This window comes from Falco cherrug, chromosome 4, assembly GCF_023634085.1.
Source record: "Falco cherrug isolate bFalChe1 chromosome 4, bFalChe1.pri, whole genome shotgun sequence".
Lineage (NCBI taxonomy): Eukaryota > Metazoa > Chordata > Aves > Falconiformes > Falconidae > Falco > Falco cherrug.
Window position 1 is genome coordinate 1144307 of NC_073700.1, and position 13769 is coordinate 1158075.

Sequence of the window (13769 nt, forward strand, 5' to 3'; positions counted from 1 at the left end):
TCCAATCTAAACCTTCCCTGAAGCAACTTGAGGCTGTTTCCTCTCATCCTGTCACCTGTTACCTGGGAAAAGACACCAACAACCCACCTCATTACAACCTCCTTTCAGGTAGTTGTGGAGAGCAATAACGTCTCTCCTCAGCCTCCTTTCCTCCAGACTAAGAAGCCCCCGTTCCCTCAGCCACTCCTCACAGGACTTGTTCTCTAGACCCTTCCTCAGCTCCATTGTCCTCCTCCTCGACACGCTCCAGCCCCTCAGTGTCTGTCTTGCAGTGAGGGGCCCAAAACTGAACACTGGATTTGCGGTGCGGGCGCACCAGTGCCGAGCGCAGGGGGATGGTCACTGCCCTCGTCCTGCTGGCCACACTGTTTCAGATACCCGCCAGGATGCTGTTGGCCTCCCTGGCCACCTGGGCACAGTGCCGGCTCGTGTTCAGCCGGCCATCAACCAGCACCCCCAGACCCTTTCCTGCCAGGCAGCTTCCCAGCCCCCTGCCCGAGCCTGCGGCGCTGCGGGGGGTTGTTGTGACCCAGCTGCAGCACCCACTGCTGAGCCTTGTTCAGCCTCACGCGGTTGGCCTCAGCCTATCAATCCAGATTCTTATAGGCTTGAGTTTTAAACGGATACCTTCTCAGTCCTTGTGGGAGGATCTTAAGCATATCGAGAAGACCACAGATGAGATTCTTAGGTTATCAGCTCCATATTTCTCTCAGAATCTCTGTCTTGTCCAATCTGTCAACTGCAAAGTGGTCCTTATGGCTCTGTTTTGCCATGGAGGTAGAAGTAAAGTTGATTTGATTTGGTACCACAGGCTCTGATAATGGAGAGCAACACCTTCATACTGCACCAGAGTGAGCTCAGGTTTATTTTGATGTCTTAATAGTTAATTTGAATGTGCACTTTTTGACATCTTCTACCCAAGGATTTGAAAGTGTTTCATGAACCCTCAGTTATGGAAAGTGACAGTGTCTCTACCGCTCTGGAAACAAATCAACTTTGTTTCTCAGATGAGGGTTCTAAGATGCTGGGCCAGTGATTTGGATGGAGAGTCTTAGTCATTGGCAGAATTAAAAGAGACCTTAGGTCTTGTTTCTTTTTTTCCAGCTGCCATGGAAAACAGGGCTTTCATCACTCTCCTAACACTGTGACCTGTGCTAGAAGATTGTAACATTTGAGATCTCTGTAATTGTGCTTATAGTTGGTATTTGGCTGCTTGGAAGTGCCATACGTTAGAGAAGCATGCAGCTAGAGGTCTTTTTCCTTGCAGCCAGGTGGGCCAGAAGTCAAAATCTTACCCTACAGGCAGCCGCAGAGAGATCAGGTTGGGAAATTCCCTTCCCTCTGTTTATCTCTCTTTCTTTATTTCCTCCACAGGCGAGGCCACAATGTGCTGAAGGTTCAGCTCCCATCTAAGGAAGAACATGTCATTTTGGTACGTCTGTCAAAGATCCAGCGGGCCCTTTATACGGAGTTCATGAACAGATTCCGAGATGCAGGCAACAGTGGCTGGCTGGGACTGAACCCACTCAAAGCTTTCTGCGTCTGTTGTAAGGTAGGTTTTGGCAGAAATCACAAAGAAATATTCTATTATATAAGGGAAGGGCAGGAATATGAGTCAAAACAGGAGGTAAAAGTATGGCTGGCCAGGCACACCTTGTTTCCCCAGAGTGCCCTGCAATGGCCCAGCAGAAGAATTATCCCCACTTCCAGAACTGGGGTGCAGTGATGTTAAACGTCTTTCAAATTCATGCAAGAAACCTGCAGCTGTCAGCTCAACCAGTACTGGGCTCGTGTCTTAACCATTTACCTGCTGCAAAGCGAACAAGCAGCTTCCTCTGCATTTGTGCTGTGTGGGGTGCACAGTGACCTTCTGGTTTGTTCTCAGGGAAAGAATTTGGCATTTTTAAAGTCAGGAGAGCCTTAAGACTGTTTATATCTTGTGTCATGGCAGTCATGTTTTCTGTTTTCACTGCCTTAATGCAGTCAGACTGTTGTTTTCTGTAGAACCTTGTAGTTCTGTGTGGGAAGGATGAGGACACGATTGAAGTATTCATTCTTTCTTTTGAGTAGCTGGGGGGGCTTTCAGTCCACAATCATTGGCAAGCAGCAGGCCAGCGCAGGCCTAACCACTTTCTTTTCTTACCCCTTCAGATCTGGAACCATCCAGATGTGTTGTATGAAGCTCTGCAAAAGGAGAATCTGGCAAATGAGCAGGATTTGGATGTGGATGACCTTGGCACAGCAAGTACTAATTCCCGCTGCCAGCCTCAGGGAATTAAAGTCAAAACAGAGAGTAATGCTTTGCCATCACCAGTTGGAGAAGCTACCAATAGCAAGTTCCTCCAGAGTGTTGGCTTCAACCCTTTTCAGGAGAGAGCAAATCAGGTCGTTACTTATGAGTGGGTGAGTACCACTGCTGGTGGAGACTTACAATAAACGTAAGCTAAGTACTTACTCTGAAAGACTGTACCTCTGTTAGGTACAATTTTCTGAAGTAGAGCAAAGAAAAGACTCTTCTGTTTAAAAGTTGGGCATTTCTCTTACATTTTCTCTGCCACAGAGCATCTTGATAAGTATGCCTGCATGGTGCTGGGCAGGGGTTTTGGGACTCTTGTGAGGCAGGGATGCAGGCGGCACTCTTTGATACCATTGTTTTCATCTGACCAAAAAGGCCGGGGACTTTGTTATTCTAAAAAATGTGTTAGGGTGAAGTTTAATCTAGGTAAGGTGGTGGTAAATCTAGTGGGCTGGAGGAGAGGTGTTGAGATAAAGAGTCACAAGAGGTTAAGAGGATTCATCCCTACTCCAAGAAATTTGTAATTTGGAGCTTCTGGAATGGGAGGTAGCACAGTAGTTGGGAGTAACATTGTCACCTTAAGCAACTGGATGTATATAACCTCTCTGCACTGACTTATTTCTCTCACCTTGAGACAGGATTGTTGAACTAAACAGGGAATGAGCAACTCCACCTGTAATAGTGTCCCGTTTCTCGGTAGGCCAAAGACATCTTGTGTGACTACCAGACAGGAGTCTTGGAGAACTCACCCAAGATGGTGTTACTGTTCCACCTAATCGAGGAAAGTGTGAAGCTTGGAGACAAGATCTTGGTCTTCAGGTAAGCAAAGTGTCAACAGCTGATCCTACAGTCACTAAATGCTGGAGTAGTTGGACCCCTCCTGGTACTAGGAGGTTGTTACACACAGTGAATGGTGTGGCAGTTCCCCTTTTCTCCTTTATTGTATGAGATTCTGGTTTTGCTTCATGGATTTTATACTTCTGCCACTATCAAGTTTACTAGTGAGAGGTGTGCTGCCACAAACAGGGTTTGACAGCCATCAATGCTGTCATGGTTGGGGAAGAGTTCTGATACTCCACTTGTGCTGCTGTGGGGGCTTTCTCCTGAACAAAGATCTTGGTTTTGCAGCCAGAGCTTGTCCACCTTATCTGTCATTGAAGAATTTTTGGCAAAGAGACCGATGCCGAGTCCTCCAGGCTCAGATGGAGGAGTTCACAACTGGGTCCGAAACATCAACTATTACAGTGAGTGCAGCCAATCCTCCTCTCTTTTAGTGTGACACTGTTTGATCCTCTGTGACGGACTAATTCCTGGAAGTCACCCACCATCATCTTGTAGTTGTCCCTGGGTGTGAAAATGCTCTTCTGATGAGGCCTTATTCAGATGGTTCTTACTTTAGTTGCTTGGGAAGACAGTGTCAGTGTGACAGCAACTAACTGATAATTTCTAAATCCTCTTTTTGACATCTTTCTTAGAAGGTGTTAGACATCTTTAACATCTCACTTACACACTAGCGCTTTTTCAAGTTGTAAAAGATACTTCTTGCTTCCTGTTTGGCTATTTTTTTAGATCTTGCTTCCCAAACCAGAATCACTGTGGAATGCTTTCACTAGCTCGAGGCTGTGAGTTCCTCCTTCCCTCTTTCCCAGCTTTAAGTCTTGTTCTGGCATGGGTTGTTGCTTTGTGTGGCTACTTTACAGGCCAGGACTAAGAGGAGCAGTGTTCCTGATTTTTGCAGAGCTGCTGGAAGAGAGCTGCTGCCCAGGAACAGAGACATGACACCCACCTGCACTCCTTCAGACCAGTACTCTCTGTGCTTAGATCCAGTCTATGGGGTTTTGCCAGAGGCTTTCACAATTTTGTTTCGCTTAGTTCCTTGAACTTCCAGCATACAGGAGGACTTTGTTCCTGCTGCTCTTCTTGCTGTCCATCTTGCCTAATACAGAGCCTTAATGGGCTAGGTGTGTTGTAGCACTCCCAGTCCTGGCCTTGCCAAGCTTGAGTAATGTTTCGCTTGGTCTTTCAGTTGAACAAATCCTAACCTGGCTGGCTGGTTTGCATCTGCCTGGCTGGGCAAATTAGAGGTACAGAGTGGTCCAGTTGAGGTCCTGGAGTATGTAACTTGAGGAAATAACTGAGAATTAGTTGGGAGCCAGTTATAAAGCTCAGTGTTTAGGAAGTGGGTTTGTTCTGATAGGATTCCCCCAAACATACAGAGTTTTTAAATGTGTCTTTAATTTCATTCTCAGGACTGGATGGTAGCACCTCTGCCTCGGAAAGGGAACGTCTGATTAACCAGTTCAATGATCCCAGCAACACCTCTGTTTGGCTCTTCCTTTTGTCCACACGGTAAGTTGGCTGGAGCAGAAAGGCACAGTGGAGGACTCAGACTGATGCTCTGTGTGCACATGGGTTTTCAGTTCTTCCTTTGTAACATGCTCTCAAGAATTTGGGATGATAGTGCCATCTGCTTCTGAATTCCCTAGGGGTGTAAGGATTTTAGTCTTAGTCCTCTGCAACAACAGAAAAACAGTCTTGGAAACCAAACGTGGGCTTTGAAGTTGCCTGTATGACTGGAGGGAACTTTCCATAGACACTTCATGGATTCTTGGCTGTGGTGATTGTCCCTGCCTAGAAGCTTTGAAAATTGGCCAAGGCAGCAATTTGAAATTTGCCTTTAATTTCCAGTGCTGGGTGTTTGGGTGTCAACCTCATTGGAGCAAACAGAGTGGTGGTGTTTGACGCTTCTTGGAACCCGTGCCATGACGCCCAGGCTGTGTGCCGAGTGTATCGCTACGGGCAGAAGAAGCCATGCCACATTTACAGGCTGGTTTCTGATTACACCCTTGAGAAGAAGATCTATGACCGTCAAATCTCCAAGCAGGGCATGTCAGGTAAGTGTGGGTGGACATGACACTCCACTCTTGGCTTTCACTCCTTTTAGCTCCTTTAAGTCCTGTTTCTGTGGTTTTCATAACTTCTTTTTTTTAAGGTTGAAAACTGGACAGCCGAAGAAGTGACAGAGACACTGTCCTAGGGCTGTTTGATGTTTATGAGTTTGCAGTGACATGGCATCCTATAAGAAATTCATGACAGAGCAGCAGGGGTTGTAGAGCCAGCAACCAGTCCAGTGCAGTGCTACCTACCTTCCCTGCTACTCTCCTGGCTGCTACAACAAACTGGAGACTTGGGGGGTGGTCTTCTTGCTTTCCTCTGTGCCTGGGCATTATTTATCTTAAATTGGGCACTGCTTATTAGATAGCTATGTACCTCCATTTCTCCAGCAGAAAGAGAAGGAGAATATCTAAATTAAAACATATATTGATATCTTTGACTGATAGTGCTTGCTCAGTAGCCAAGAATAATAAATTAATTCCAGTTCTGACCTGCCCTTGTACTAAAAGTGACTTTTGTCTGGCTTGTGCCAACTGTCAAGCTGCTCTCGTAGAGCATGCAGCTGAAGGTTGGGGTGACCCAAAAAGAGTTCTGCTGCCTGTGTCCCGTGTCTCGAAACTCAACTCCAGAGACAGCAGCCCAGTTTGATCAGCTCAGTATGCTGTCTTGCACTTGAGGTGGAGTCCCCTGGTAGCTGGCCTGGCTCCAAGAAGAATCCTGGGTATAGATCTTTTCTCCATGTGCTCCCATTTGCCCCGTGTGCAGGAGGAAACATCCAAGGAAAACTTACAGGCTTTTGTAAGTGAGGGACTGTGGCTACTTTTCTGAGCTCTTGACTTGAGTTCTGTACATTTCAGCATCTGGTTATTAACTTGAGCCTCTCTGGTGGGATTTGTGGGAGGGCACATGCTGATGTGGCTGCAGTTCTGTCCCAGGACCTGTATGGTTTTGGCCTTGCAATGCGAGATGGGACACCGTCTGTAATTGGCTTCATGTTCCTGCAGGCCGGGAGCTCAGTGACCTGCGCTGTGTCGCTGTGTGATCTGGAGCACAAGGCATTTGTCAGTCTGACTTGGTCAAACAGGCTCATCTCTGAGCATGACTGATGATTTTTTTCTCCCTGCCCTGACATTTACAGAAAGCTTCTGAGGATCGTGCAGATTGCAAGGAAGGAGCTCTATTAGGACCAGAGTGTAGGAGGGGCAGCAGGCCTATCTCTTCCCTTCTCTGCTCACTCTGTTCCGTCTCTTTTTTTCAGATCGGGTGGTGGATGATCTGAATCCAGTGCTGAACTTCACCCGACGGGAGGTGGAGAACCTGCTGCATTTTGTGGAGGAGGAATCTGACCCTGCTCAGCTCTCCCTCAATCCAAGCAAGATGAAGGAGTCTGTTCTACAATTAGCCTGTCTCAAGTATCCTCACCTCATCACCAAGGTAAGACCAACCTGCTTCCTTGCTGGCACAGCGCTGTACAGGCAGGAATAGGTTTGGAGGGGTCTGGCTCTGTGATGGGGACGTAGTGACAAGGACGATGCATCTGTGTGCTGGTGGGAATAGGTAAAAAGTCTTCTACAGAGGGCCCTAAGAGCCCTGCAATATCACCTACACATTTAGAGCCACTTCTGTCCTGGGCAGGTTTGGGGACAGGTTGTAGGTCATCCCTTTCTTCAGCTTGGTGTTGGGCAGGAAGGTGGCAGTGGCATATCCCGGTTTGCTGCCAGCTCTCCTCCTGGGGTGGCCTTAAAACACAGCTGGGGCAGCCAGCGCTTGCCTGTGTTTTCAGGGGTTTCACTGGTAGTGTGGTGCTGCAGGGTGGCCTGTGGCTGGGTCCCGTGGGGCTCTGGTGGCTGCCGGCCACCTCGGCAGGCTCCGCGCTTGCACCCGGCCTGGCCTTTGGCTCGTGGGTTTTGCTGTGCACTGCTGGTAAGTGATGGCTTTGGCTGGGCAGGCTTAGTGATGGTGAGCGATGACTTTAGCTGACTGTCACTGTTACAGCTGAGCCTTGGTCACATCCGCAGCATTGCCACACGTGTGCCCTGCCACAACCAGCTGTGCCTCCCAGCTCCCCGCTGCCCTCCTCCAGCCTGGGATGGCAGCAGCACTGGTGCAGGGGCCAGTGGTGCCGTTCGGGGCATGTTGGTTCGCCCTTGTGGTACGTTGGTGTCAAGCCCCCGGTGCTGTGGGGTTGCAGGAGCCTTTTCAGCACGAGTCGCTGCTGATCGACCGGAAGGAGCACAAGCTGACCAAGGCAGAGAAGAAAGCAGCCAAGAAGAGCTATGAGGAGGAAAAGCGAGCATCCGTCCCCTACACCCGGCCGTCCTACGCACAGTATTACCCAGCCAGTGACCAGAGTCTGACGAGCATCCCTGCCTTTAGCCAGAGGAACTGGTGAGCACCTGCCTCTTCCTCTTCTGCCCGTGCTGCAGATGTGAAATGAGGGGGCAGGGGATGCTTAGCCGTGTCAGTGCAGACACTGCACTTTCCTCCCTCCTCTCTCTCACTAGGCGACCAGCCCTGAAGGGTGAGGACAAGCCGGTGGCAAGCGTCCGCCCAGTTCAATCCACCCCCATTCCTATGATGCCCCGACATGTTCCCATGGGCAGTGCAGGATCAACTTCAAGTTCCAACCCTGCTGTCAACTTCCCCATCAACTATCTACAGCGAGCTGGTGTCTTTGTGCAGAAAATTGTCACCACCACAGGTGAGTTGCTGATCCTCACAGTAGTTGAATTGCGATGCCCATGGTGAACTGAGGAGCAGGATGAGATGTTGATGCCCACATGAGCTGTGCGGGAAGATGGGCATCAGAGCCACTGATACTGACTCTCTGCATTTGAGTGGTTCCCCTGTACCTGGAGGACTTTCCCTGCAGGTGTGCAAGTGGCATGGCCCCCCTGGTGGGTTGTTAGGAGTGAACTTCCCATGAGAGGGACTGTGATACTGTCCTTGTTGGGATAGGGTAGATGCTGTGCCAAAGAAGTGTGGCTTTTGCTTGCTTGGAGCGTCTGCCGTCTTCCTGTGCTGCTCAGAAATAAACCCAGGGTTTGATTCTAGCACAGTGCATAGGAGAGACAACTGCACTGCAAGTAAAGGGGTTCTGTGGTGCACCTCCCTGCTCCTGACTGTGGCTGGCAGGTAATTTCATGAATGCTGATCTGTTTCTTCCCTCACTGCCAGATATTGTGATTCCGGGTACAAACACATCCACTGATGTACAGGCAAGGATCAGTGCTGGTGAGAGCATCCACATCATCCGAGGGACAAAAGGTAGGTGTCTCTGTCTTGGTAAGACTTGTGGTTAGGGTCCTAGCCAGTGCTAATTAACAAAGAAAAGGATGTAAAAGCATGAATCAGTTCTTTAAGAGGAAAAGAAACAGGAAGGAGAGGAGATCTGGACTTCGCAGTGGTTCGGTTGCAGCCCATGCTTTGGGTGTGCTGTTGTAGCTGATGCTTCAGGGCTATGGCAGCTGTGGCTGCTCCTGCCTCTGAAAGGAGCTGTTGAGCTTTGGCTGGGTGTCTCATTCTCACAGTGTTCACTGCATGTACTGGGGCAGCCAAACACTTCCTGGTGCTCCCAGAGCAAACTTAGTCCCAAGCTCCATGTTTCCCACCAGCAGCACACTGGGAGGGGGTGAGCTCCAGCGCAGGAAAACTGGAAGGGTGGAAGTGAGGAGTGAAGAAGGGGGCAGAAGCTCATGCAGGCTGGCCTTATGCAGCACTGCTGTCCTGTTCCTGCCTGGGCAGCCTTGCGGGCTCATGGATCCAGAGTCCTAAACTGAGACTGGAAACTATGAATGAAGTTGTTCTTCCAGGGACATATATCCGGACCAGTGACGGGCGGATTTTTGCTATCCGGACCACTGGGAAGCCAAAGGGCAATGAAGACCGTCGGACAGCTGCCTCAGGTAGGGGCCTGTGAGCACAGTGTGAGGCTTGCTCATGTGCTTTCCTACCTGAGTGTCTGGGGCAGTGTTCCCTGGTCACGTTCCATCGTGCCTGTGTTCAGAGCTGACCCCACAATCTTCCCATGATATCCCCACCTTCTTTTCCACTGTTGCCTCTTTGGCTCCCGGTTTTTTCTCCATGGTTTGTCTTTTTCACCGGCTCCATCTCCTTGTTTCCAGGCTCCCAGAGCTCTTCACTGGAGTCCACAAGCAATGGCAGACACAGTGCCTCATCACCGCAGCTCCCCAGTGCGGAGGAGCTCACTCGGCCCATATCCCCTGACAGCCCCGAGATCATCAGCGAGCTGCAGCAGTACGCAGAGGCAGCAGCTGCCCGGGAGTCCCGGCACAGCTCACCCAGCACCAATGCAGCACAAGGCCACCCTGCCCGCACGGACAACGCACCCGGCTTGGCAGCCCGAGGAGCCGAGCAGCGTGTGGGGATTCACTGCATGGCTCCCTCCGCATCTTCAGCCCTGCCAGCCACCAGCCAGCACGCTGATGCCCACTCGGTGTTGGACTTACGGGGCAACAAGCGCAAGTCGACCTCGCCATCGGCTCCGGAGGAGCAAACCCGCAGGCAGCAGAAGAAGCGCCAGTTGCCATCATCCGTGCAGCCGTATGAACACGGGTACCCCCGTTTCTGGTGGGTTCGCCATGCCTCCTGTCTCTTTAAACCACAACCTAACCCATCCATTTGCCTCCCAACCAGGAAACTCCTTGTACATGGGCACTGGCTCCTCTTACTACCAGCTGCCCAATTTACTCCCAGACCCTCATCTGGTGTTCCCTGTGACTACTGACCCTCTGCTGACAGCCGGCACCGCCAGCTCTTCTGCTGCTACCTCAGCCACCGCCAGCGTCCCCCCATTCATGCTAAACCCTTCTCTGACAGGGGTGCTGCCCAATTACTCGCTTCCCTTCACACAGTCACTCCTGCCTGAGCCCAGGATGTTTGCTCCTTTCCCAGCCCCTGTCTTGCCCAGCAGCCTTCCCAGGAGCATGGCATCTGCCTACCCTGGCTACATGTCCCCTCACTCGGGCTACCCGGCTGGGGGCCTCCTTCGGTCCCAGGTGCCTCAGTTTGAACCCCAGGAGGTCCCAGAGGTGGGATGCAGCTCTAATGACGAGGACAAAGACGACGATGTTATAGAGATCACAGGGAAATAATGGGCCCAGCTCCTGCTCAGTCTCAGCTCCGCCAGGAGAAAAAAGTTGCAGGACCTTTTTTGGGAGTCAGGATTTCCCCTCTGGGCCACGGCAGCGGGTGGAGAAGGATGCAAAGGGTGTGGTGTGGGGGTTGTTTTGTTCTTTTTGTTTTGTTTTGTTGGTTTTTTAGCTGTCAAGGATCTGAATGGTATTGGGGGCTGGGAGATGGGAGGGGGTGCAGAGTGGACCTGCAAGGGCTGGGGGAGCGAGAGCTGGGGGAGGAGGGCAGCAGCAATGCAAACCGTAGGAGTGCCTCCCTCCCACACTCCGTCTGTCTGTCTGTCTCTGTTCTCTGTCTTGTCTGGAAGGGGGAGGCTCGGTGTTGCGCGTCCTTGTCCTCAGGCCTGGAGGCACAGGCTTGACTACTGGCAGGGTCGAGCTCCCTCTCACATGAACTGCCTTATCTGTGAACTTCTCTCGCTCTGGGAGGTGTGGGCCAGGGGGTGACTCCCACAGAGGTTGGGGACAAAGTGTTTTTAATGGGGAGGGAGTTGGGGGGAGGGGGGGCTTCTATGTCGTGTATGTTGGGATGGGGGGGGATTGATGTTAAAAACAAAAAAAAAAAAAAAAAAAAGAAACAAAACACCCCACAAACGATTTGTCATCCTCTTCAAATTTACATGAAAGCAGTGTGAGGGCTCCAGGCAGGCTCCTGCTGCAGAGAGGAGGGCAGGGCTCTGGCAGGGGCCTCCCCGGGCCCTTCTGGAGGGTTCTGTCCTCCCCTGGGCCCTTCTGGAGGGTCCTGTGCAAGGTAGGTTGGTCCTGTGGTGCCAAGAGCTCTGTGTGCCAGATGAGTGGAGCAATCCTGGCCATCTCAGGGGCTGTCGGAGGGGAATCCTGGTGACTCCCCAGCTCCATGGCTCTGCCAGGCTGTGTGAAGGCCACGTCTCACCCCACCGTGGCCCACCAGGTCCAGGGGTAGGTGGGCTCACTGCTGCTTCTGAACAGCGCCAGGCAGTGGAGAAGGTGGGGAGAGGGGACACTGGACCCAGTGCCGGTTGCTGTTGAATCTGTGATTGGAGCAACTTCCCCCTGCACAGTATCTCTACATTAATTTATTTCATGAAGGCATAATATTTATTGTTTGGGGGACTCTTTCTTTCTACTTTTAAATTAATTTCCATATTAAAAGAAATAAAATGCTGGCCTCCATCATGCGACGGTTGCTTGTTGGGTTGTCTGTGTGGAGAGAAGCAGCTGGTTGACCGAAGCATAGCCTAGAAGCAGGGCCAGCTACAGAGGTTGCCTGTAGCTGACCTATGTTGTGTTGGCTGGATGTGGCCCATGGAGGGTTTGTGCCAGAGCAGGGGGGAGCTGCTCCGGGTGTTCTGCAGCAGCCGGAGGGAGGATGGAGTCCTCTTATGTTGGGGCAGGTGGAGGAGTACACGTAGAAGCCTCCTGTGCTCATTCCCAGTGAGGAGCAAGGCTGTGAGGTGTGCGGAGTTGGGGGAAGCACCTTTCCCCACGCAGGGAGTGGTGCTCAGCCCAGCCCTGCTGTGCCACAGGCGTGCAGAGCCCTGGCCCCGACGGCGAACGTGCTGGTTGCTTGCCGCGGTGCCGGGGCTCCTGAGCGGAGGCTGGGCGACCCAGCGCAGCTGGACTTGGCGTGTGTGACTCTGTGTGTGAACGCGGTAGGACCGAGACTTGAAATTCAGGAACCTCTGTGTCACATCTGGGTGTCGCCAGGCAGGAGATATGCTCGCCCATGTGGGATGTCCCTGGAGCATGGCTGGGACCTTGGAGCAGTGGTAGCTTGTAGGGGACCCCTCGGGCCATGGAAGCTGCAGTCACTGGTGTTTAGTAGGACCAACGAGGTGTAGGAAAGGGCAGAAAGGGCAGGATGTCCTGACATCCTCAGTCAAAGGGGTGCTGGAAGATGGGGACTCCCTTCCTGAGAGAGAGGGGGGGAGGGGGTGTGTGCACGTGTGTGTTACAAAAACATAATAAAAAAAATGTTATGGGGCTTTCCTAGTGTCTTTCTCTGTTTAATGGACATTGTCTGTCAAACATAACCACACCATTCATAGAAGCCTTAGATCAACAGTTTAGCTATGCAAATTATTTTAATTATTTTTTAAAAAAACCAAACATTAAAATAGTGCTTTCTTCTTTAACATATCCTAGGAGTTGAAAACCGAGGGGTTCTGAGCAAACTGCTGGACAACTTGTCTTTGGATGCACCATGGAAATAAAAATCAAACCCCCCCACAAAAGTAACAAAGCAAATTAACTGATGGTGTTCATGCAAGTTTCTCCAAAGACTTGACAGTGCTGCATCTGTGAGTCATGCCCTCCTGTGCTCTGTGTGTCCACCTCATGCACAACCCTGTGACACTGATTGTATGACGAGCTTGCCCAGATGTCCGTTGCATCCCTGTGAGGCTGTCAGTTTTCCGGTGGATTTGGGGAATGGACCTAGGCGCAAGGGCCTTCCTTGTCGAGAGTAGCAAGTGTTGAGACCTGTGGGCGTGTGTGGGAGGCCAGAGCACGAGCAGACCCTCACCAGAGCCCTGCCACAGCCCCGGGCCTCACTGGTGGTGGTCAGGGTAGTGGGATTCATCTGAGGGATCCTCCCCAGTCCTCTCTGAACGGGGCTTTGCTGTGGCTCTGTGCTGGGACAAGGCATGAAGATTTGGCTGGGGGCAGTCAGCACTGCGGCTCTGGCTGTGGTGCCGGTGGCTGCGTGCTGTTTTCTCTGCTCCTTGCCTCTCCAGGCGAGCACCCGGGGCTTCCTGAGCAGGCCCTGGCGCATCCCCATGCTGCTGCCTGATGTCCTCCCGGGGTTCCCGGCGTAGCCTGAGCCCTGTGGCCGCAGGGGCTGGAGGTGACGGTGCTTGGCTGTGGCAGGGCGCTTGCTTCGTGCCGCGGGCTGGCCGATAACCTCCTGGCACCAGGGCATGGTGTGAAGGCTCTCCTGGCTCCGGTGTAGCGGTAGCAGCTCGGAGACCCCTCACCACCCTCCCGTGGTGCACCCCCAGACACCACCTGCTGCGAGGGGCTTCTTCTCGCTGACCGATGTCCATGGCTCCGGGCAGCCACAGCACGGGGCCCCAGCATAGGCAGCGCCTGCGTGGAGCCCCAGCCGCCCTCCCTGAGCGCTGGGCACGGCGCCTCTGCCCCATACCAGCCCTGAGCAGCCCCGTAATGAGGGGCCGGGTCCCCTGGGCCCCATCAGAGCCTTGGCTGGGGGTGGTCACCGCAGGGCTCCCGTGGGCACTGGCAGCGGCTGGGGCTGCTCCAGGGCAGCTGGAGGCACCTGCTCTCCCACAGGGCTGTGGGAAGGGTTTCTGCCACCCCATGGGGGCACGAGGGCGTGTGGGTGATCCAGGGCCTTTCTGAGTGGGGGGATCTCTCCTGAGCCCTGAAGTTCCCCCATGGGGCTCCCTCTCCCCCCCAGCTGCCCTCCCCAGGCTTTTCTCCTCTTC

At 52.3% G+C, this 13769-nt stretch overlaps 1 protein-coding gene across 1 annotated transcript in view; it reads left to right on the forward strand.

Annotated features, from left to right (window-relative positions):
- RAD54L2 (RAD54 like 2) overlaps positions 1-10834 on the forward strand; it is a 70085-nt gene extending 59251 nt beyond the window's left edge. The window contains 13 exon segments of the mRNA XM_055707131.1: positions 1375-1552; positions 2152-2403; positions 2997-3115; positions 3425-3540; positions 4546-4645; positions 4985-5190; positions 6450-6625; positions 7383-7579; positions 7696-7892; positions 8369-8458; positions 9004-9096; positions 9316-9770; positions 9772-10834. Of these exon segments, the coding sequence (XP_055563106.1) occupies positions 1375-1552; positions 2152-2403; positions 2997-3115; positions 3425-3540; positions 4546-4645; positions 4985-5190; positions 6450-6625; positions 7383-7579; positions 7696-7892; positions 8369-8458; positions 9004-9096; positions 9316-9770; positions 9772-10305 (2713 nt within the window). The 3' untranslated portion in view covers positions 10306-10834.
- The last annotated feature ends 2935 nt before the right edge of the window (positions 10835-13769 follow it).